General features: G+C 45.1%; 1 protein-coding gene across 4 annotated transcripts in view; it reads right to left on the reverse strand.

Annotated features, from left to right (window-relative positions):
- UNC13B (unc-13 homolog B) overlaps positions 1–25,187 on the reverse strand; it is a 292,568-nt gene that overhangs the window by 52,024 nt on the left and 215,357 nt on the right. For all 4 annotated transcript variants that reach the window (XM_064140891.1, XM_064140890.1, XM_064140889.1 and 1 more), the window contains 9 exons: positions 23,154–23,323; positions 22,188–22,303; positions 19,265–19,428; positions 16,637–16,787; positions 15,441–15,509; positions 11,209–11,298; positions 5,608–5,742; positions 4,539–4,672; positions 3,514–3,599 (listed from right to left, as the gene is read on the reverse strand). In XM_064140891.1, the coding sequence (XP_063996961.1) occupies positions 3,514–3,599; positions 4,539–4,672; positions 5,608–5,742; positions 11,209–11,298; positions 15,441–15,509; positions 16,637–16,787; positions 19,265–19,428; positions 22,188–22,303; positions 23,154–23,323 (1,115 nt within the window). The remainder of the gene's footprint in view (positions 1–3,513; positions 3,600–4,538; positions 4,673–5,607; positions 5,743–11,208; positions 11,299–15,440; positions 15,510–16,636; positions 16,788–19,264; positions 19,429–22,187; positions 22,304–23,153; positions 23,324–25,187) is intronic.

A 25,187-nucleotide genomic window follows, 5' to 3' on the forward strand; every position in this document is an offset into this window, starting at 1 on the left:
TATAGAGCTAGAGGACACTAAAGCTAATATTAGCAGCTACATCCAAAGTGCTAAAACTACAGGCACCTGATGAAAGTCTTTGCCTACTCACAGCTATAAGTTCTACCAAGATGCAGTAACTTACCACTTGGTGAGGTGAGTGAGCTCATGTTATCCAGAACTTAGGAACAGAACATAAAGGAAAACATCATGAAGAAAGTAAGAAAGTGTTATACTCTAGGCTTATGTGCACATTGCTCCACAAAAAGAGATTAAATGTTGTTGCATAATGCTCCTGATGCATACAGATCTCGGAGCACACCAATGTGCCCCGTGATTGCTCCACAAACCAGTGAAGATGGGAATACCATAGAATCACAGAACAGTTTGAGTTGGAAGAGACCCTAAAGACAATTTAGTTCCACTCTCCATGGGTAAGGACACCCCCATACTAGATCAGGCTATTTGAGGCTCCGTGAAACCCAGCTTTGAACACTTCCAGGGTTGGAACCTTCTCGACTTCCCTGGGCAACCTGTTTCAATGCCTCATCACTCTTGTGATGAAGAATTATTTCCTAATCTAGTTTCTTCCAGTTTGAAGTCATTGCCCCTTGTCCTATCACTACATACCTTCAATAAAAGGTCCCTTTGGCTGTATGTACACCCCGAACCAGGTGCAGGACCTTGTGCTTGGCTTTGCTGAACTTCATGAGGTTGGCATCAGCCCACCTATTATGGCTATCAAGGTCCCTCTGGATGGCATCCCCTCACTTCAGTACACTAACCACACCACACACCTTGGTGTGGTCACCAGGCTTGCTCAATCTCACTGTCCATGCTGCTGACAAAGATGATACACTGTACCAGTCCCACTAACAGTCCACAAGGAACACCACTCATCACTTGTTTTCACTTAGACATCAAGCTATTGACCATCACTCTTTGAGTGCAATCAGCAAGATGGTTCTTATCCACTGAGTGGTCCACCCATCAAATCCATGTCTTCCTAAATGAGAGAATACAAAGATGGTGGGAACAGAGTGATAGTCTTTGCAGGAGTCCAAGTAGACAACATCAGTTGCCCTTCCCTTGTCCATCAATGCTATTACCCCACCATAGAAGACCACCAAATGGCAGTGTTAAACTAGTTGAGAAAGGAGCAACTCAAACTGATAAATGACAGAGCCAAGAGCTGAGGACAGCAAATCTAATTGTCACCCTTCACATCACTTTATCCATTCCTTTTAATGCATTTTCCCCACTCACTGACAGAAAAAATGCAGTGAGCTAATCCAATCACCTGTACAGTAGCAAGGCCTCTAATTGAATTGTTGTAGAGCTTGTTCTAAAGGTTACCTTCATAAATGTCTAGAGAACAAAGCAGTGAGGAAACACATTTGCTTCAAATAGAATTCTACACCTTGAAGATATCTTGAACACGTATTTGGAACAGACAGACACAAACACAACCTTTATCACTGTTCAATGCTCCTGCAGGACTTGCACAGCTGGAGTACAAGCACACACAAATACAGTTTTTCAGCTCTTGTTCAAATGCAAACCCTCCCCTCTCCATCTTCTGCCTCTCTGTCAACTTTTCTCACTAAGAGACACTCAGAAGAGGGATGCTCTTTCTGCAAGTATTAGCTAAGTACTGACAAACTCATAGGTGGAAACATTATACCAGTCCTTATCTTAAAAAGCTTATAAGTGACCAGAAGGAAAAGCTGCAATAAGCCCAGCCCAGGGTGGACAGAGTTTGAGAGGACATGTTATGAGATGCAGACAAAAGCTTGGAGGCAGAGTTAATCTGGGCACTGGCAATCAAATAGAGCCATTTAAAAGAGAGAGAAAAAAGGAGAATAATAAAGTGATGTCTCCTTTGAGAGTAAAAGTCACACACAGAGCCAGTAATCTTACTGCAGCTGCATATTGAATGCAAGAGTCAAAGGAAATCTTCACAAAGTTCAGCAACTAGATTTGGAGAGATACAACTCTCATGGTTGCAGGTAAAGCAGGAAGATACAGCACTTTCATCATGTAGAAGAGGAAACTGCATTATAAATTCCCAAGGGTGAGCGCATGGGTAAGTAAGGACAAAGCAGAAAGCTGAGCCAAAGTGGTTTGCAGGAGCAGTTTCCAGGGAAAGTGAACATGAAGTTACCACAGTTCTCTTTTCTCCAATGTATGAGCAAGTAGTGACAATCACTATAAAAGAGAGTTTTCAATACAGAATCATAGAATGGCCTGGGATTTCCAAAGGCCATCTAATCCAACCCCCCCTTGCAGCAAGCAAGGGCATTCTCAACCAGATCAGCCTCACCTTGAACATCTCCAGGGATGGGGGCCCCAATGATCTCACTGGACAACCTGTTCCAGGGTTCCAATGCCCTTATGGTAAAGAACTTGTTCCTAATATCCAATTTAAATCTGTTCTTCTCTAGTCTGAAGCATTGCTCTTCATCCTCTCACTGCAGGCCTTAGTAATCTCTCTTCAGCCTCCTTGTATGGGTTAAGCATAATTTTGAATAACCAAAAGCAGTAGCTTGACTTGGTTCTGGAATACAAATACAGCTGGCACACTGCAGGCAGCACTGACACTTCTGTTTTATCACCATGTCATCTTAAAGATGATCCTAAAGCAAAATACTGGGAAACAACTGCTACCACAGCTGCAGAGCCAGGAGGAACTGGATGCGGTCTGAACCTTCCAAGAAGAGTACTGCAAGTAGAAAAACTCCTTTCAGGGAATTTGCTGGGCTTTGCATGCCTAACTCACCTTCAGGGACAGTAGAATTTCTCATTTATTAGGAGACTGGTGGAATTATGCAAAGATTAATTTAAAATGAAGAAGTCTGAAGCAGGATTTCTTCTAAGAGCATGTTTCTGCCATCAGCTTAGACCAACACACAGCCCACCTACCCCTCCAGCCCTTTTACCATTGCATGTTGCAGAATGAAGCCGGTGATGATGTATTCTCAGGGCAAAGAGAGCTTCTGATCTCAACAGCCTGCAACACAGCCTGACACACAAATCTAGAGCTCATGGTGATCTCAGCCTCAATTCTCACCCATAAAGGGGCTTTTCACAAACCATTAAATCATAGAATCAAGCAGGTTGGAAGAGACCTCCAAGATCACCCAGTCCAACCTAGCACCCAGCCCTAGACAGTCAACTAGACCATGGCACTAAGTGCCTCATCCAGGCTTTTCTTGAATGCCTCCAGGGATGGTGACACCACCACCTCCCTGGGCAGCCCATTCCAATGGCAAATCACTCCCCTGGGAAGAACTTTCTCCTAAAATCCAGCCTATATTTTCCCTGGTACAACTTGAGACTGTGGACTGTGTCCGCTTGTTCTGTTGATGGTTGCCTGGGAGAAGAGAGCAACCCCCGACTACAGCCTCCCTTCAGGTAGTTGTAGACCACTAGAAATCCCCACTCTAAACAGCAGTTAAGTCTCATTCACACCAAATGGATGGAGAACAAAAGATCAGCAACAAGTCACTCAGAAGCACGGAGGAATTCTCTTACCTTCCATGGCATACTTCATATCCTGGGCAAAAAGGCTCCACATCACCTCTGCACTGATCTTCCCCACAGCAAGCTCCTGAGGAAACCTGAGGGGACATTTAGGAAAGACTTTAGCATTTATCAGAGTTCTTCTTCATTCAACTCTGAGCTAAACTACAAGTTGAAAAGCTCAACACAACAGACCCTTCCTTCATCCTAGAGAAATGGCCAGGTGGAAATTGAAGACCTTGGACTAGACTCTGTGGCATATTAAATAATGTGAAAACAACACTGTTGTTGAGACTGGTTTTAGCCTAAAAAGGCAGGCCCTGGATATCTCTCCTAGCAGACATGCATACAGTAATTCCAGGAGTGTGACCTCAATGCCCTTGTGCCTTTTTTCCCTTTCTTGTACATCTATTTTTTTGTTTTCTCTTTTTCTCCTGAGACTTCGAGGCTGAGAAATAGATAATAATCAGGTGTCCCTGCCAGGTTAAATCAACGATTACTAGGGCACAATCCAGCTTTGTGTATAACACCTTGTCAGATATCTCCTTTTCTCTTGCACAGTGGGATTGTTGGAAGAATATCCACCACTTAAAGAGACCATTCTCAGGTTCCTTTCCAATGCTGTACCAACCCCACCCAATGCAGTCTCCCAATGCTGCACAGAACACCACGTTCCTAAGTCACAATGTAAGGTGTTGTCACCTTGGCACCACTGTGTACATTAATGTGAACTGCTCAACATCCCAAAAAACCAAAAGAACTCTCACCCCATTTTCAGGTGCCTCCCTGAGTTCAGGATTGTAATAATCAGGGTGTTTGTGCTCGAGCGCCATCGTAACTGAACCTTTTGAAACTCTTCCATCCCAATCAAAAAGAGTTATTTAGATAGACAGGGACAGATAAGACAGAAAGACAGACAGACAAGATAAGTACTTCCATAAGTACACAAGTGACAGAAGAGATAGAAAGCAGTTTCACAAATAAAGCAGAGTACACAGAGACTAGAAGTAGCCATACAGCACACGGAAGATTCTTACTGATTCAGAACGGGAGTATAGGAATTCTTGTCCTCTTCTATGATGGAAACTATCAAGGTGATGAGCTTGGGCCAGAAATCCAGGTTCCTGATGCTGGGGCCTTGTTCCTCAGGAGGAAGGTCCTGATTTTTGTTCTGGGAAGGAAGCCATTGGAAAACCAGTGTCAATTTAAAGGGGAAAGTAAAAGCTGGTAAACGTAGATCATCATATAAGCTCCAAACACCAATTACCTCTGGACCGTTTCTTCTGAAGAAGTTACAGTTATTAATGTCTGCTGGCAACCTGTGTGGTCTAGTGCAAAACATTGTACTATGCTAGGTACTATGCTAAGCTGTGCTGTTTACTGGTGGCCTCAAATTCAAATGTTCCTTGTTTTGCCACTTGACATAGAATCAACCAGGTTGGAAGAGACCTCCAAGCTCATCCAGTTCAACCTATCACCCAGCCCTAGCCAATCAATTAGACCACAGCACTAAGTCCCTCATCCAATCTTTGCTTGAACACCTCCAGGCACATGTCAGGAGCAGGTCAGGCTCCAGGTCTGCTCTAAGCTTACTCCAACCACTTCCTATTTAGGCACCTGGGTTGATGACTATATCCATGTTGACACATGGTATTCCCATTACTCCAGAGTGGCCAACAGAGCTCTCATGAATTTGAAAGCAGTTTGTGCCTAGAGGTACTTCCTAAGACCAGTGCACAGCAGTGGTGCTAGAAAACAAGATAAAAATCCACTGTTTGAGGTTCACCTATGCTAAAGACAGTTTTCTTGAGTAGTTTATATTTGCTCTAATTAGCTTTTGCTCAGTCAAAGCTGAATCAAATGTTCCCTTCACAAATAGCTGCTCAGGAAATAGCTAAAGCTGGCAAAATGATTCATAATTAGTTAGTGTAAAACAATTATCATCCTCCACTTACAAATTAGTGCTCATTAACTGATTACAAATTTTGTGCATTCAGAAGATAAGTCACAACTTTGTTTGTGCTGCCTTTTTGTATCAATTAGTATTCTTGTTACTATCTAGGAACATCAGAAACACTGATTTCTGCCTGCTTATCAGTTACTCACAGGATCTGTCTGGTACTCGCGACTGTACAGCTCATGACAGTTGTTGAAAATGTACTCATAGGTGGAGTTGAGGCAAGCTTTTACACAGTCCTTTACCACTTGGCTGGCTCGGGGTGGACTCTGAAGCTCTTGAACCTGGCAAGGGATCACAGAATCACAGAATTGAGTTGGAAAAGTTCTCCGGGATCATTAAGTCCAACTTATCACCCAGCCCTGTCCAATCAATTAGACCATGGCACTAAGTACCTCATCCAGCCTCCTTTTAAACATCTCCAGAGATGGTGACTCCACCACCTCCCTGGTCAGCCCATTCCAATGGCAAATCACTCTTTCTGTGAAGAACTTCTTCCTAACATCCAGCCTAGACCTCCCCTGGCACAGCTTGAGACTGTGTCATAGAATCATAGAATCAAGCAGGTTGGAAGAGACCTCCAAGATCAGCCAGTCCAACTTAGCACCCAGCCCTAGCCAGTCAACTAGACCACAGCACTGAGTGCCCCATCCAGGCTTTTCTTGAACACCTCCAGGGACGGTGCCTCCACCACCTCCCTGGGCAGCCCATTCCAATGGGAAATCACTCTCTCTGTGAAGAACTTCCTCCTAACATCCAGGTTGCCTGAGAGAAGAGACCAACCCCCACCTGACTACAACCTTCCTTCAAGTACTTGTAAAGAGCAATGAGGATGCTCCCCTGAGCATCCTCAAAGGAGGCAACAAAGAAAGTTGAACCAAGAGAGTCAAGGCAGTGTCCATAGATCATAGAATCATAGAATCAACCAGGTTGGAAGAGACCTCCAAGATCATCCAGTCCAACCTAGCACCCAGCCCTATCCAGTCAACTAGACCATGGCACTGAGTGCCTCATCCAGTCTTTTCTTGAACACCCCCAGGGACGGTGCCTCCACCACCTCCCTGGGCAGCCCATTCCAATGGGAAATCACTCTCTCTGTGAAGAACTTCTTCCTAACATCCAGCCTATACCTACCCTGGCACAACTTGAGACTGTGTCCCCTTGTTCTATTGCTGGTTGCCTGGGAGAAGAGGCCACCCCCCACCTGGCTACAATGCCCCTTCAGGTAGTTGTAGACAGTAATAAGATCACCCCTGAGCCTCCTCTTCTCAGGCACTGGAAGAACAAGTTAGAGTTTTTAGATTTATTCAGGACTTGGTGGATATGCCTTTCTGATAGCAATTTGTGTTACTAGTCGTGGCGGAAGGTCCAAATTATGCCTAGAACACAAACCCATCACATGCCCTAAACACCTGCCCGAATACCCACCTGGGCCCCCCCTTCCCGCTTCTTCTTCCTGGGTGGAAGAAATGGAAAAGCGCCTCTCAGTCTGTCATAGATCCCATGTTTGACCTTGTTTTGCAGCTTGCTTTGTTTTGTGCTAAACACAGGTCACGATCCTAGGCCTGTGCATCTGCCTTGTTTGGAGCAATAATGCAGGGATGGTTCTAGGACTGGTTTTACCTGTGGCTGTTGGTCAAAGACGCTCACCAAAACGCTTCAAACCCTGGCAAACTGCTTGTTTGCCGCTGATGCTTTTGTTTTGTTTGCTACCTGTTTGCCTGACGTGCCTCTGTGGGCCACCACACTTTGCACCATGCCTAAGTGGGGACTTGCCTACAACTGGCAGCCTGATGCTGCCTGATCAAGCCTGAATACAGGTAACAACCCAGCAATGACCAAGCAATGAGGTTCGATATCGGGACTTGCCAGCCTGCCACTCCAGCCCAAGGGCCGACTCCTTGCTATACACAGCACTCAATGGGACTGCCCCAGCCTGCAAACCTGGACCCTGCTTTGCCCAGGTGGCTACTGCCCACCCGATGACTTCCTGAAGACCTCTCTGGTGTCCATGGGCCTTCTCAGACAGTGTGCTCGATCTGGACTGAACCAGCAGCACAGACTCATGGCACCATCACCATGTGAAGTCCACCACCTGGCTTTCACTATCTATATTTTCCCGTTTATGCTTTTGGAGTGCAAATATCAAGACCAGTGAGTACCTGAACTCTTTTTACTCAAGTTTGTAGAGGTTATATAGACAGTGAAAGCCAGGTGGAGGTTTTCATGTGGTGATGGTGCAATGGGGCTGTGCTGCTGGTTCAGTCCAGATTAAGCACACCATCTGAGAAGGCCCATGGACATCAGAGAGGTCTTCCGTGGCTCTCTGGTAGTCACTGGGTGGTCAGCAGCCACCTGGGCAAAGCAGGGTCCAGGTTTGCAGGCTGAAGTAGTCTGATGGAGTGCTGTGTATAGCAAGGAGTCGGCCCTTGGGCCGCAGCAGCGGCTGGCAAGTCCCAATGTTGCAACTCGTTGCTGGGTCGTTACCTGTATTCGGGCTCGATCAGGCAGGGTCAGGCTGCCAGTCCCCACTTAGGCATGGTGCAAAGTGTGGTGGCCCACAGAGGCACATCAGGCAAACAGGTAGCAAACAAAACAAAAGCATCAGCAGCAAACAAGCAGTTTGCCAGGGTTTGAAGCGTTTTGGTGAGCGTCTTTGACCAACAGCAACAGGTAAAACCAGCCCTAGAACCAGCCCTGAGTTATTGCTCCAAACAAGGCAGATGCACAGGCCTAGGATCCTGACCTGTGTTTAGCACAAAACAAAGCAAGCCGCAAATCAAGGTCAAACATGGGGTCTGTGATAGACTGAGAGGTGCCAAAGCTTTTGTCTGCTTTCCTGTTTCTTCCACCCAGGAAGAAGAAGCGGGAAGGGGGGTCCCAGGTGGGTATTCAGGCAGGTTATAAACGGTTCTAAAGACTTTTCCTAAATCATTTGGCTGTCCATTCTGCAAAAACAGCTCTACCAAACGCATCATAGAACCTGTGTGTGTTAATCAGGAGAAGTTTTCTTTGTATAATTAATAAACAATTTAATAACCTTTTACATTGGCCTCATTACAATTCGCTCCTAACCCAGATTCAGCTCCCTCCTTAACACTAGCAGCCTGAAACCACTAATAGATTGCTTTTCTCAAGCATAAAACAGCAGTACACTTATGTTCCCCTAGGATCATTTGGAGCATAAAAGGTTTCAAAGTGCCAAGGAAGCTTCTTCAAAATAAATAAGCTATGCTGCTTGATATGTGCATAATCCAAGCTAAGCATACACAATTTCTGCAACATTTATAAGATCCTGCTATGAAGTCAGTAACCAATCTTTCTGGCAGAGCACATCACATCTGAGGTGGAAAGTCTTGCTGAAGATCAAATGCTTGCATGCCTTTAAATATGGAAGTTTTACTGAATTTGAAAGTCCACCAGAACACTCAGAGACATGGCAAAGGGACAGGCTTTCTCCACCCACATCAACGTAGAATCATAGAATCAACCAGGTTGGAAGAGACCTCCAAGATCAGCCAGTCCAACCTAGCACCCAGCCCTAGCCAATCAACTAGACCATGGCACTAAGTGCCTCAGCCAGGCTTTGCTTCAACACCTCTAGGGACGGTGACTCCACCACCTCCCTGGGCAGCCCATTCCAATGCCAATCACTCTCTCTGTCAACAACTTCCTCCTAACATCCAGCCTATACATTCCCCGGCACAACTTGAGACTGTGTCCCCTTGTTCTACTGCTGGTTGTCTGAGACAAGAGGCCACCCCCCCACCTGGCTACAACCTCCCTTCAGGTAGTTGGAGACAGCAATGAGGTCCCCCCTGAGCCTCCTCTTCTCCAGCCTAAACACCCCCACCTCCCTCAACCTCTCCTCAGAGGGTTTGTGTTCCAGGCCCCTCACCAGCTTTCTTGCCCTTCTCTGGACACCTTCCAGCACCTCAACATCTCTCTTGAATTGAGGGGCCCAGACCTGGACACAGCACTCAAGGTGTGGCCTGACCAGTGCTGAGGACAGGGCAAGAATAACCTCCCTCGTCCTACTGGCCACACTCTTCCTGATGCAGGCCACGATGCCATTGGCTCTCTTGGCCACCTGGGCACACTGCTGCCTCATCTTCAGCTACTATCCACCAGTACTCCCAGGTCCCTTTCCTCCTGGCTGCTCTCCAGCCACTCAGTCCCCAGCCTGTAGTGCTGCTTGGGGTTGTTGTGGCCAAAGTGTAGAACCCTGCACTTGGCCATGTTCAATCTCATCCCATTGGCCTCTGCCCACCCATCCAACCTGGCCAGGTCCCTCTGCAGGGCTCTCCTATCTTCCAACAGATCCACACCTGCTCCTAGCTTGGTGTCATCTGCAAACTTACTGATGCTGGACTCAATCCCCTCGTCCAGATCATCAATAAAGATATTGAACAGGACTGAGCCCAGCACTGATCCTTGGGGAACACCACTAGTGACAGCTGCCAACTGGATGTGGCTCCAGCTCTTTCCCTCCTTCCATTGTTGGATTGCTTTAGAAAGACACTTGCAGGGTTACTTTAAACACCTACACCGGCATCTGAAAATGAAGCTGTAAAATGAGACAGTTTTCATACTGCCTCTGTCTTTAAATTTCTCAGAGCATTTCTATAAAGCAAACTTTCAACATGAGCACATCGTCTGAACGAAAACCTTCAAAATAAAATCCTAAAACATTATTCACCCTTGGGCCTTAAGAATAAAATGTTAATCACTTCCTGAAATAGCTCAAATTAAAAGCTTGCTTTGTTGGTTTTGATTTTTTTTAGGGGGGGGGGGGGGGAGGAAAATGAAAATCACTAAGTGGCATGTACTAATCTACAACAGTATTTCCAAAAACTATCTGGAAACAAAAATCAGGTATTAAAAATAATCTCATTACACATTCCTAGAGCAATAAATGTAACTGCAGAACCAGCACATTAGAATTCATATCAACTCTGTTGGCTCTTCACAGAGAGATGCTATCCCATTTCAGTATCTTCTTATCCTCCAAGAAACTAATTTTACAATATTTACTGGATAGAAGATAATGGTAGTGACTGATAAATTTTCTAGATGATTTATTAGGAAAAGCTTCCTAATGCTGTTAAGAAAAGTAAATTATCTTCCTTAAACCAGAAAATTTTCTTTCTTTAACACCACCACCACCCCACCCCCTTTTTTTTAACACCATTTTGTGCTATATTTATTACTGAGGAAGCCCAGGGGAAAGGAAAAAAACAAAACCAACCAACTTTCATGTTCATGAAGTGAAATACAATGAAGTAAAAATGTGGGTGTTTAGTATATGGACAGTGAATTATCATAGAATCACAGAATCAGTCAGGGTTGGAAGGGACCACAAGGATCATCTAGTTCCAACTCCCCTGCCATGGGCAGGGACACCCTACTCTACAGCAGGCTGTCCAGAGCCTTATCCAGCCTGGCCTTAAACACCTCCAGGGACAGGGTCTAAACCTCTCTGGGCAATACATTCCAGGGTCTCACTCTGGCCTTAAACACTTCCAGGGATGGGGCCTCAACCTCTCTGGGCAACCCATTCCAGATTCTCACTACTCTCATGGTGAAGAACTTCCTCCTCATGTCCAGTATGAACCTACCCCCCCTCCAGCTTTGCTCCATAACGATCTCCATTTCACTTAAGCGCCTAAAGCACAACAACATGAAACAACATATTGAAAACGGGAAACAAACTCCTGCAGCAGAAACTGCAACCCCATCCACAACAGTACCTTCATCCTGAAGAAAGTGATGCTGGTCAGCAAATCCACTGTAGACTTCAGGTCCTGCAGCCGCTCACGGCTGCTGGCTGGGAAGTTATTCTGTCGACAGAAAAAGGAAATCCCGTTGGAAAGCACACTCAGATCCATGCAAGGCTTCGAGAAGGTGCTAAATAAGGAAAGTGCCTTGGAAACATTTTCTACTTGAGAAGCTTGCACCAGTCAAAGCAAAGCTCAACAAATAAGGCCTTTTCGCTTCAGGAGCATATCTGTTTGCTTAATTACATAGCTTATGGTATGAATTTAAAGTTTGTGGATGCCAGCTGAGTGAGCGGCAGGAGATCTCTCCTAGGCTGCAGAAGGAGTGGCCTCACCACTAGTAGCCCTGGCATCTCACTGAAGTTGCTTGTGTGGGCCCTCTTCTTTTTGCATGGGCTGCTTGGATTTTGGCCTCTCTTCAAAGGACACTAAGAGGTGTGCTGATTTAGCTACCTCTCCAGATAAATATACTGGACTGAGAAGGGAAGATAAGCACTGTTGCCTGTAAGAAGTCACTGTAACCACTCAAGCTCCTGTGTAAGATTTGATCTACCAAGACAAACATGCATTCTTCCAGCACCTCTTTCCTCTAAAGGATTCATTTTACATACTCTGGCCACCACCCTGGTGTCTGTAGCCACAGCTTCCTCTTCCACTCCCTGGGTTTCACTGAAATTGTCAATCTCACTGTCCCTTCCGGATGTCACACAGATGCGTTCCCATGCCGAAGGCAGCAAGCTTTGCTTCTTGCAAAAGACTTGCATTTCTGACCTCTGGCACTGTGCTCTTCCCTACTTTGCCACTTTTACTTCCTGTGTCCTTTTACAGTGTTCATGCTTTTCAGCATGTTCCTGCATTCAAGGTGGTGTGAGGGGTTTGGCTGCAAGCAAAGCAGTAAAGGCAATCTCCACTTTGATAGTCTCCTTGTGTTTGCACATTCAAGAATGACTAGAGACAAAGGTTAAAATAAAAAAAAGCAGAGGGGAGCAAGTTTTCATTCATTAGTGAGGACTTGGAGGGAAAATCTGCAGTTTCCCAAGGGCAGTTGAGTACTGCTGCAGTACTGCAAGAAAATTAATGCTCTTTACAGTCATTTGCAAATGCTCATTCCCAAACGTCTCTCTTTTTAAAGTTGTTTGTCCACACAGGGACTCCCTGGCACTCAGGGCTTTTTACCAAAATCAAAGTCTTCTGTGGGCCAAGATTTAAACACCAGCCACTGGATGAATGTTTGGGACTGAATGTTTGTGTTGGCTAGGAATAATAATCAGGAAAAGACATTATCTCTACTGAAATTCAGCCTTCTCTGCCTGTGTCACAGCTAGCGACCAGTCAACAAAAAGAACTGACGCACACAGAATAACTGCACTCATTCATAATTACTCAGAGGATGACTTGGAGCTACTCCTAAGAGGTTCCACCTCTTCTCTCCTCACCTGCCACCCTGCCCTGGAAGGAACAGACATTGGCTTAACACTTTTATTCACAAATCCACACTGCTGGTTATTCAGTGGTTTAAGGGCTTACAAATATCTTGATTCACTTAGGGAACAGGGGAGGTGTAGTCTGGGTAATTTAAGTTGTAAATTGCCATCTCCTGTCTTGAAATCTGGGAACTAACACCTTTCTTTTCCAGGCATTAACCTGCCCTGCAGGAGTCTTAACATTATTACTTGAGTTCCCAAATTGCTCCAGCCATTCTTCTAAATATGCTGCAAATTAGATAACACTAGAATTATTTAAAATAAACAGATCTTTTCCTGTTTCTTTACATAAGACCTTACCTTTTTGTCCAAATTTCTTCATTTGCCACTGCAAAGCAGTTTTAATTAAAGACCAAGCAAAAGGAAAAGGCATCACCACTTCCAGTTCCTACTGCCACATGCTGATTGGCTTTCCCTCTGCTACTCAGTGGATCAGTGATCTCTTTAGACTTTCTATATTAAGTAAGGTCTTGATGCAACATTCCTTTTGTCTTCTTTGTGTGTCTTCCTAGTGCACCTCTTCTCTTAATCCACTCATGTTTCCCTCCTCTGTATCTTTTACTGTGTTGCAGATAAATGCACTAAGGGAAATAGTATCTAGGAAGGTTCTTCTCCCCTTCTTGTCTACCCTAGTTAGACTCGGAACACTGCATCCAGTTATATGCTCCCCAGGTCAATAGGGGCAGGGAACTACTGGAGAGAGTTCAAGAGAGGGCTACAAGTATGGTGCTGAGAATGGAGCATCTGTCTTACAAGAAAAGTCTGAAAGACCTGGAACTGTTCAGTCTGGTAACAGAAGGCTGAGAAGGCACCTTATAGATGTCCATAAACATCTGAAGAGTGGCTGTCTGGAAGATGTAGTTAGTCTCTTTTCAGTGACCCCCAGCGATAGATGAAGGGCAATGGATGTGAACTCAATCACAGAAAATTCTATCTTGATCTGAGAAAAAACTTTCTTTCCCAGGTGGGTGATGGAGCACAGGAACAGGCTGCACAGAGAGGCTGTGAGTCCCCTTCTGTAGAGATCTTCAAAACCTACCTGGAAGTGTTCCTGTGTGACCTGCCCTAAGTGGTCCTGCTTTACAGGAGGGGTTGGACTCAATTTTCTTTGGAGATCCCTTCCAACCCATACCATCCTACGGTTCTATGATACTTCTACCTAAATAAAATCCCAGCTCACATTTTGCCACCATTTAAAAATGTTTCTGTGCATTAATCACTAATCGAATTAATAAAATAAGAAATTAAAAAAAGAAAAAGCAGAGTCATGTGATGAGACTGTGTGGACTCTGGAGTAACAAAGACAGAATCTAGAGGGTTGAGGAAGCCTGATGGACTAATGTCAACAATGAAACTCATCTTTTCCCACTGTGCTGAAGTTGAGTGTGCCTCAACCTGTGAGCACATCTTGCAGATCAAGAAACAGGGACAATGATTTGAGCTTACCAAATCCAAACTAAGCAACAATAGAGCTGCAGGTTCTCTAAAAGATTTCTGATATACTAAGGGGAGAATAAACCTGTCTTTCCTTTGTAGATGACACTTGAAGAGGCTGACAAAAATAACTAAATTTTATTAATTCAATCAAGTTTGCATTTCTAAGTGAGTATCAGAGACCAGCGTAGTTCATGATTCTTATATTATTTCACAGAATCACAGAACCCTAGAGGTTGAAAGGGACCTCTGGCTGCAGCCAAGTGGGGGTTGGTCTCTTCTCCCAGGCAACCAACAACAGAACAAGGGGACATAGTTTCAAGTTGTGCTGGGAGAGGTTTAGGCTAGATGTTAGGAGGAAGTTCTTGCCAGAGAGAGTGATTTGCATTGGAATGGGCTGCCCAGGGAGGTGGTGGAATTGCCATCCTTGGAGGTGTTAAAGCAAAGACTAGATGAGGAACTTCATGCCATGGACTGGATGATCTTGGAGGTCTCTTCCGACCTGCACGACACTATGATTCTATTCTATGGCCTTCAGAGATCGAGTCCAACCCTCCTGACAATACAGGACCACCCAGGGCAGTCCACACATCCAGGCATGTTTTGAAAGTCTCAAGAGACAGAGACTCCACAACCTCTCTGGGCACACTGTTCCAATGCTCTATCACTGTCACTGTAAAAAAGTTTTCCCTCATGTTGAGCTGAAACCTTCTGTGTTCCAGTTTGTAGCCATTGCTCCTTGTCTTATTGCTGCAGACCACTGAAAAAGGGATTGGCCCCATCCACTTCACACCCACCCCTCAGATATTTATAAAAATTGATGAGATCTCCTCTCAGTCTTCTCTTCTCCAGACTAAACATCCCCAGGTTTCTCAGTCATCTCTCTTCATAGGGGAGATACTCAAGTCCCCCAGTCACCCTTGTGGCTCTTCGTTGGACTCTTTCCAGTAGGTCCCTGTAGTATCTCTTGAACTGAGGAGCCCAAAACTGGACATTGTATTCCAGGTGTGGTCTCACTAGGGGAGAGTAGAGGGGGAGAAGAACCTTCCTAGACCTGAAGGACACACTTTTCCTGATGCACCTTTCAGAAATCTTGAGGAAGTTATAATGGAAGAAAAAAACATGGTTTAAATTCTATCCATGAGGAAAACAAAACAGTGTATTCAAGCAACAATCTTGTCATGATAATTTCATAAGACACAAACCACCCAAAAGGTTAGAAACGTAAGAGAAATCCAAATGGTGTGTTTCAAAGTGCCTGAAAGGATTCTGTTTATTCTCACTCACCCTGTACATTGAGAGATCAATCCGAAGTGAATTATGAAGCTGGTCCAGAAGCTTCACAAATCGTTCTTTCTGTTAAGCAGAAAACACCAATAAACATCACACATCATCACTGTCCAATCAATGTTCAGAGCAAGCTGCAGGATATCTGAGAATTACTGTCAGATCTCAGGAGACTGGAAGGAAGCAATATGGACACACAGTACTGTGCAAACAGTAATTTCTTTCCATTCTTGGATTTGCTTTTATACTGTAATTATTTTCAAAGCCTGGGTAACATTAGAATTGACAGAAAAATACTGCATTATCACTCTGAAGTAGAGGCAGAACAAAACTCCCTCTAATTTCTAGTCTGCAATTTCCACTAAACTTGAGACAAAAATCTTTATTCAGAGATGAATAAAGGAACAGGCAGAAAAGGCTCTAACTCAGGGTAGTGACATAGCTCCAAGACATTAGATCAGTGGCAAGTATTATAGGTCTCTCTTGACTACCTTCTCAAGGCCAGGTGCCTCCACTGGATTCTGGATTGGCATTGGGAACAGTTCCTCATTCAGTCTATAAATTCTCAGTCTGATGGGAAGCACAAGATCTCTCAAGCACTTTTCTAACATGTCAAACCCCATCACATGTTACACGAAACATATTTTAACTGTTACGATAGACCTTTTTCTGTAGGTTGGTTTGTTCTTTTAGGGGGGAGGCTGTTTTGTTTTGGGGAAGAGGCTTTGTAGTGGTGGTTAGTTGGGTCTTTGGATTGGGGGGAGGTTGTTTTGTATTGGGGAGGGGGCTTGGTGGTGGTGGTTGGTTGGGTTTGGGTTGTTTGTTTTTTTTTAATTAAAGCAGTTGCTGCTTTTAAAAATGAGGTTCTGAAGCAATCACATCATACAGTGTATTTTATCAGCAGCATCACCATGCAGAGTTTATTGTTATTTGCTCATTCCATACCATCTGTGCTCCAGTGTATATGTGAACACCACAAATAAACACCACAATACATTACACTGATTAATATCTAAAATGTGTGACAATGACAACAATAAAATTGTACTCTTTGTCTCGACTTGCAAGCTCCATGGCTTGCAGCTCCTCAAGGATTTAACGTTCCTTAAAGAGAATAAGTTATTTGTTGACAGGCAGGAGTACTGCAGGCAAATTACAGAAGTCCAATTGTAAAATCACCAAATGCACAAACATACCCCAAAATTGGAGGCTGAAAAGCGGTCCGAAGCAGACACATTTGTGGAGGCAGTGGTGTGTGCATAATAAGCATTGATATTGGCAAGTAAGGTGCTCATCACAGCTGGCACTCCTGGGCACATGTATTTAGAGGAGAGACATGCAAAATGCCTGCAAAAGGATAATTCTGTAAGCCACTCTGGTCTCTTTAGTGCAGCACAAGTTGACTCTACCCCTGTAATTACCCACTTACTCTGACCAGCACCACAGTATCACAGTATCGTCAGGGTTGGAAGAGACCTCACAGATCATCAAGTCCAACCCTTTACTACAGAGCTCAAGGCTCATCAAGCAGATGAAAGTTGTGTTTCCTCTTTCTCAGAGCTTTTTTGGACATATGCCATCTAGACAGCAGATATGCTCAAAAATAGGGGAGTCTCTTCACTACAGCTCTTTCCAGACCATAATATAGCTTCTCAGCTATTTGTTGCCAACAGTTTGTGAATTAGAGGCTATCCTGGGTCCTGATACCAGCTCCTAAAACCAAGCCTGACACAAGGAATTCTATATAATTGGCCATGACTGCGGGCAGCTGCAGGTTACGAGGTGACATGAGGGAGCAGCAACTGCAAAGCATTCAAACACAGCGAGCCCACACACTGGCGTTTCTGTGCTGCACTGATATGTGATTCCTTGGGGCTAACCATTCCAGCCTGCAGGAAGCACACGCACTCATTTGCATTTTCCCATCTCACTGCTCTCATTGAAGTGCAAGAAGCCCTCCTGCAGGAATTCTCAGTATTATGCCAGAAGCAGCTTGGCTTGTGAAATGATTAAACAATCAATGAAAATCTGTTAGGCATCGAGGGGGGGTGGGGGCAAGGAAAAAATATATCAAAGCTTGAAAGGTCTGATATTATGGGATATGACAAGTAAAGTTCATCTCAACAAACAGAAGAGTTGGGCCTTTAAAGGTCATCTAATCCCACCCTCCTGCAAAAAGCAGAGATATCTTCAACTCAGTTAGGTTTCTCAGAGCCCCATCTAACCTGACCTTGAAGGTTTCCATGGGTGAGGCTTCCACCACCTCTCTGGGCAATCTGTGCCAGTATTTCACTATCCTCATTGTAAAATATTTTATCCTTATATCTAGTCTTAGTCTGTCCTCTTTTACTTTAAAACCCTCACTCCTTGTCCTGTTGTAACAGGTCCTAGTAAAAAGGCTGTTCCCATCTTTTTTTACAGGCCTCCGTTAATACTGGAAGACTGCAATAAGGTCTCCTGAAAGCCTTCTCTTGTCCAAGCAACAGCCCTGCTCTCTCAGCCTTTGCTGGAGCCTTCTGAGGGATGCCTCTCAAGTGTTCCATCCCTCTGACTCATCATAGGCATTAGCTTCTGTGCTAGTCAGCCTACACGATACTGATGTCTGAATGTGACTTTGCTTGTTATATGGTACCTAAGTATCAACCCGGTAAATAAAGGCATAAACACAAAATGGCTTTGCTTAGTTTAAAGAACAGAAGGCATGAACAGTGGGTAACTAATCAATGTCTTGACCACTCAGCAGACAGGCAAGGGTTAATGAGAAGACTGAGCCAGGCCAAAATAATTTTAAAGAGAAGACTGAAAGATTAACTGTAGCAAGCAGCAGTTACGGCTTAGGAAATTCAAAGCAGGATTTTCTAATCTGGATTTCAACCAGGATATCCCTCCCCAGAGTAATGTGGCCTGAAGACACAAGCCCAGAAAGGTGGTGAATCTGCATCCTTGGAAGTGCTCAACAAACTGAAAGAGCCTCTGAGCACTGTGGTCCAGCTTCAAGTTAGCCCTGCTGTAAGCTGTTCTAGCCCTCCAGAGGCTCTTGCAAGGTGGCATGAGTACAGATTATAGCTCATCCAAGGACCCAGACACCAAAACTTCCAGCCTCTAATATGAAAAAAGTTCACTTTTGTCTGCAGTATTACATTTGAAGTAAGAAATTAGCTATGCACAGCTCTACTAGTCTTTAAGAGGAAAAATGGCTAATCATAAATCCAAGTGAAAATACAGTGACAGGGAAAAGGCTCTTTGAAGATCAAGAATTTCATTAGCCTAGTTCCAAAGAGGACACGTAAGTGGCTCTGTTACTCAGACTTCCTATAAATGCCTTCAGCAGCACCTGGGAAATTAGTGACTTCAAAGGGCTGTATCAATTGCCACAAAAGTCATGTAGGACAAACAATTTCACAAAACCTCATCCCTTCTCACATCATCAGAAATATTCAGTGGGATCCTCAGGCAGTATCTTTCTAACAGAAGAGTGCTCAAACAGAGGTTTTAGACTATTAAAACAAAACTGCTCACTCATCAACAATAAAATAAGGCCATTCACAGTACCAAAGCTCATGTCATTCCTTAGAATTAGTTCTAAAGGGACAAACTGATCACACAGATGCTTAATTCTGGCATTTCTCACATGTTAATTTCTAAGACTCTGAGGAAATCAGCAATTCAGAGACAGGCAGTCTCTTCCTGCTCACTGCAAGGCCCATAAGGAGCAACTATCACTGCCAAGACTTCCATTATCAGCATGCCCCATCTTCAAACACTGACAGTCACCTTAATTACACTGATTATCTGCAATAACAACCACACGAAACACATCTTACGTCATGGCCTGGTATATGGATTCAATGCCGTAACGCATTGCAAATTCATCCACGATCTCTTGAGCTGTCTCATCAAAATAAACCTTCCAGGCATCATCACCTTTGGCATCAGGGATCTTCACCACCCCGTTCCCTTGTACGTCTGTGAGATGGTGAAAAAGGTTCTGAAACACAAAAGAGGAATGAAACTGTAGGGGAGGCTGCTGAAGTTTGCAAGTGAGTTTCTTGAAGAGCTTGGAACTGCTGAGAAGGTGGAACTAACAAATTTATTTGCCTGCCTTCTGCTATTTTCATCCCTTACCCACAAGGTGCATTTCTACTTTTATCTTACGTCCTTCAATAGTGCTCCTAGATGAGTGCACACATACCTACAACTTCATCCAACAGAGTCAGTGAACAGTGCAGCAGAATGCTTCACAGAATCATTGAATCATAGAATTAAACAGGTTGGAAGAGATCTCCAAAATCATCCAGTCCAACCTAGCACCCAGCCCTAGCCAGTCAACTAGACCATGGCACTAAGTGCCTCATCCAGGCTTTGCTTCAACACCTCCAGCAACAGTGACTCCACCACCTCCCTGGGCAGCCCATTCCAATGCCAATCACTCTCTCTGCCAACAACTTCCTCCTAACATCCAGCCTATGCTTTCCCCGGCACAACTTGAGACTGTGTCCCCTTCTTCTGTTGCTGGTTGCCTGGAAGAAGAGGTCAACCCCACCTGGCTATAGCCTCCCTTCAGGTAGTTGGAGACAGCAATGAGGTCACCCCTGAGCCTCCTCTTCTCCAGGCTAAACAACCCCAGCTCCCTCAACCTCTCCTCAGAGGGTTTGTGTTCCAGGCCCCTCACCAGCTTTCTTGCCCTTCTCTGGACACCTTCCAGCACCTCAACATCTCTCTTGAATTGAGGGGCCCAGAACTGGACACAGTACTCAAGGTGTGGCCTGACCAGTGCTGAGGACAGGGCAAGAATAACCTCCCTTGTCCTACTGGCCACACTCTTCCTGATGCAGGCCACGATGCCATTGGCTCTCTTGGCCACCTGGGCACACTGCTGCCTCATCTTCAGCTACTATCCACCAGTACCCCCAGGTCCCTTTCTTCCTGGCTGCTCTCCAGACACTCTGCTCCCAGCCTGTAGTGCTGCTTGGGGTTGTTGTGGCCAAAGTGCAGAACCCTGCACTTGGCCTTGTTCAGTCTCATCCCATTGGCCTCTGCCCACCTACCCAGCCTGTCCAGGTCCCTCTGCAGGGCTCTCCTATCTTCCAACAGATCAACACCTGCTCCTAGCTTGGTGTCATCTGCAAACTTACTGATGCTGGACTCAATCCCCTCGTCCAGATCATCAATACAGATATTGAATAGGACCTCAATGCAGCGAAACCACAGACTCTCTACACATTTCTGTCCTCAGAAGGAAATGCCTTCACATGGACAAGCTATAACCTATCTGACATAACAGCTCTGTATCAAATATGTAATTATTATTATACAGTAGAACAGTCCAGACTTTTTTTTTGCCTGAGAAGCACATCCTTATGATCACCCCTAATAACTAGACACTTGCATTATTTTTCAGTGCAATTTTTCATATTTTCTAACCCTGCAAAGGTTTTCAGCCAGCATTGCTGTACAGAAACTCCACATTCAGTTCACTAAGTTTCTCAGCAATCCTCAAATTCACATCATTAACAGATTCATCAGCCTTTCATACAGCTAGATCCCTCTAGTAAGGAATGCAAAAGTCTAATGATGTTGTCAGGAGCCAGAGGACTCTGCTTTACCCTACTATTTTTCCCTGATTAAACTATTCTAGCTGTAAATGATCTTCATTTCTTGACACACAAATGAGAGGTGACACTTATTGAGACATACTGATGAAAAAGAAGGGCAGCAAGTGGTTATGTATGTTTGAAAGGAAAAAAAACCCAAACAACAAATAACCCCACTTACTAAATGGGAGCCAGCACTGAATTAAAATGTGATAAATATATATTGAAAGACACAACACGGCCTGCTGAAAGGTGCCTACTGGTGTTTTCTTATGTTTCACATCTCTCTGTCCACTGGCAAGGCCAGAAGACACCAGAGTGCTCCTCTAGGCAAGCATATGGATAAGTTGTTTCCATTGCTGAACATCCCTCTCTGTGATACATCTTTCCTCTTCCCATTAGAGTTTGCTAAAACCCCAGTAGACCTCATGATATTCCTGCATGTCAGGTGAAAGAGGTTTTGACTACTCTTCCTTAGTCACTTAAAGAGTGAACCTGCCACTAGATAGATTGGACAACATGGATGTCGCTGAGACAGGGTTTCTTCAGTCTTTATCACAAGTCACCTTTAGATTTCTATCAACTTCTGCCTGCCCAGCTCAGTCCACCCTGAGACAGGCAAAGATCCAGCAATTGCAGCATGTCTTTGGTTCCCCAACAGCTGTGCACAGCTACCCAGAACTGTGTAGAGTTTATATCACCTGTATCTGCATGACTCGACAGCTAGAGTCAAAGCCTTCTCCAGATCAGAATTCACTCACAGAGCATTGCAGTCTGCCTTCTCTAAAGAAGACACAGGTACAGTACATGCTGAAAACATCCTATAGGAAATTTAGAGGTTTCTCCATGTAAAAGTTGGGGGAGGGAGCTCTGAGGACCAATGCCTGATCTCTGCCTGACACTAGCACAGCTGTGACAGTGGGACACACTGAAGCAACCAGTCTCCAGTGCAGAGGAGAGAGCCTGAAGCGTTCTTTGTCCTCTGACAAATGCGGATCTGATGATTCAGTGTGCTTCCATCAGACCTGCATAGCAGGCAGAAGCAGGCTCAGGTAATGCTAGCAGGCACATTTCCAGGAAAGAAAGGTCAGAAAATTGCTTCTCCAGTAGACAGAAGGAATATGGTGATGACTGAGCTGAACTCACTTCTTACCTCATGAAGGCAAGTGTACTGAATATGATATGGAGCCACCTTCTCCTCGCCTTTGATCTCCACACTGATTTGCAGGCGAATAGCCCCAGATACTGCAGACTTATCTGTTCGCTTCTCTAAAGGGAAAAATCATCAGCAATTATACACACTTTTCATGTTCAGAGCAGAAGCCATCTTGGGGTGACAACACTGCTGGAAACTTGGGCTGAGATTGTGATCACAGTTTTCTGACTCTTTTTTTTCTTTCTAAACACTGAATACTAAGTAGACATCAGCCAAACAACTGCAATAATACACTATCAATATGGCAGATCTAGCTAGAGCTAGATTACACGTATCATTACATATTCTAGAGACAAATCACCCTCCCTGGCAGCAAATGTGCTACAGGGTCTTGAATTCAGTCATCTGAACTAAACATAGATCCCTTATCTGAGAACAGGGCTGACCAATGTGGAATTTGTTCCTAAGCTCATGGGGACCTGCTGGTTCTCCCTACCAAGATGATTTTGTGCCTCCTAGGATTATTAATAGGCCTGCCAGTTCAGCAACATCTGGTTACTTGCTGGTACTTTCTACAACATTCTATCTCGGTTACCAGGAAATGTCTCAAGAGCTTCCCCAGCTCAGTGCAGTGCACTTGGAGGTCTTAGAGACGGACAAAATGCACACAAGCTAGAACAGGTCATGGGACAAGAACTGTGTCTCCAGCACAGGCAGTATCTAACCCTGATGCAAGCATTCATCCCTTGTGTTTTTCAATTCCTGACAGGGAAACCCTACTACACTCTTGACACACTGACCTCCTAGTCGTTTTAACTAGAACCAAAGCCTTGCAGCTGCTCCGCAGCACCATCACACCCCTAGAAATCACATCGGCTTCTTCCTTACGAACTGCACAGATTCACCCAAGTGCTCTCAAACATTCCCACTGTGACACGTTATCAAACCCAAAGCCCTGCTCACCGAGGTTGTACCACACATCCATTTCTCCACTCAGGGTGCGGACTTCAATGATTGTCTGCCCCAGGAAATCATCTGACTCGCGCTTCAGCCTCTGCTTGACACGAGACTTGATGTCATCGTCTTCATCCCACACTCGCACTTTGATCCGGTCAGAAGAATTATGGCACTCACTGTGAACAAGACAGACATCATTTGAAAGAGCACGTAATGCAACCAACGCTTCTATGCTACCTATGCTTCACATTCTTTTTTTGACCCAGCTGTTCAAAAATGAGGGGTGCACCACCACGACGTTAACAAATGCCTACTTAAAGGCGAAGCATCCAAAGGGGACTGCACAAGTGCTTGGTGCAGTCTAAACAAACGCTCCTGTGACATCACAGTATCATCAGGGTTGGAAGAGACCTCACAGATCATCAAGTCCAACCCTTTACCACAGAGCTCAAGGCTACACCATGGCACCAAGTGCCACGTCCAATCCTGCCTTGAACAGCTCCAGGGACGGCGACTCCACCGCCTCCCCGGGCAGCCCATTCCAGTGTCCAATGACTCTCTCAGTGAAGAACTTTCTCCTCACCTCCAGCCTAAATCTCCCCTGGAGCAGCTTGAGGCTGTGTCCTCTCGTTCTGGTGCTGGCCACCTGAGAGAAGAGAGCAACCTCCTCCTGGCCACAACCACCTCTCAGGTAGTTGTAGACAGCAATAAGGTCACCCCTGAGCCTCCTCTTCTCCAGGCTAACCAATCCCAGCTCCCTCAGCCTCTCCTCATAGGGCTTGTGCTTGAGGCATCTCACCAGCCTTGTCGCCCTTCTCTGGACACGCTCAAGCATCTCAACGTCCCTTCTAAACTGGGGGGCCCAGAACTGAACACAGTGCATATTATTCCTAGAATGTCTTTCATAACCGTGTAGAATATTAATATTAAAATTCAGTGGTTGGAGGTGGCAAGAGTTCAAAATATTGAACTCTTGCCACCTCCAAATCCCTTCTTCCCTCCATTCTGTCTCTGGAGGTTTGAATGAGGGAAGAAGAAGGTGTGAAACTGTTGCACCATCCCCCTTGTGGGCTTGAAGGGGGAACAGCAAAAGATGCCCTTTCCACATGTGTACTGACTTGTGGGAAAGCCCACGCTGGAATCGGCTGGTGATTGGCTAAATCCTTTGCACCCAGTATATATATGGCAACAGATACAATGTCCAGGAAGCTTATAGAGTGAGACAAAAAGCACTCAGCTCCTGCTGTCACACGGTTCTGTGCAGTTCTGCTCTTGTCCTGCTTCTGCACAGTTCGTGCTGCTCCCCCATAAGTCTGCAAGTTAGGCCAGACCTTAGGTCCAGTAAAGAGAGAGCTGCCAGTGGCACCTGGACCTGGCTTCTCTCAAACCACCATATCCTGACTTCCTGCTTGCTACCCCAAGGTGGGGAACGCGGCAGCAGTTTGGCTTTCTTCCCAGCACTGCTAAGACAGTGCCTCTCCACAATCTCCGCCTCATGGAAGCTGTGTCTACAGACACCTTGGAGAGTTTCGTTCACATCGGACTTAATGCTGCGTGGATATAGCTTGCTGTGTTGGAGGCTGATGCAGAGAAATTCAGCAGGGGTCATCTCTAAAGTCCTACTTCACCTCCCTGAGTAAAATCTGCTGTTCCCTAGGTTCTCTGCTCAGCCTGACTTTTAAGTGGGGTAAAGCTTAGCCTTTTCCATTTTCTGACTGTCCTATATGACTAAACTTTCCCACAAGCATCCTTGTGAAGATAACTCAGCTGAATTAGAATCTGTAAATAAAATGTGACTAGTTCTGTATAGGGTTTGGAGGGGGGAGCTTTTCAGGAAAATAATAATAATTCTATTTTCATAATTCCTGCCTCAGCCAATTAATCCCCAATCAAATCATAAGGCAGTCACAAAGAAGTGAGCAAGCAATGTGCTCTGGTGGCCAAAAAAGCCAATGACATTCTAGGGTGTATTAGAAGGGCTGTGGCTAGTAGGTTCATAGAATCATAGAATTAACCAGTTGGAAGAGACCTCCAAAATCA

The sequence above is a fragment of the Pogoniulus pusillus genome, chromosome Z, assembly GCF_015220805.1.
Source record: "Pogoniulus pusillus isolate bPogPus1 chromosome Z, bPogPus1.pri, whole genome shotgun sequence".
Lineage (NCBI taxonomy): Eukaryota > Metazoa > Chordata > Aves > Piciformes > Lybiidae > Pogoniulus > Pogoniulus pusillus.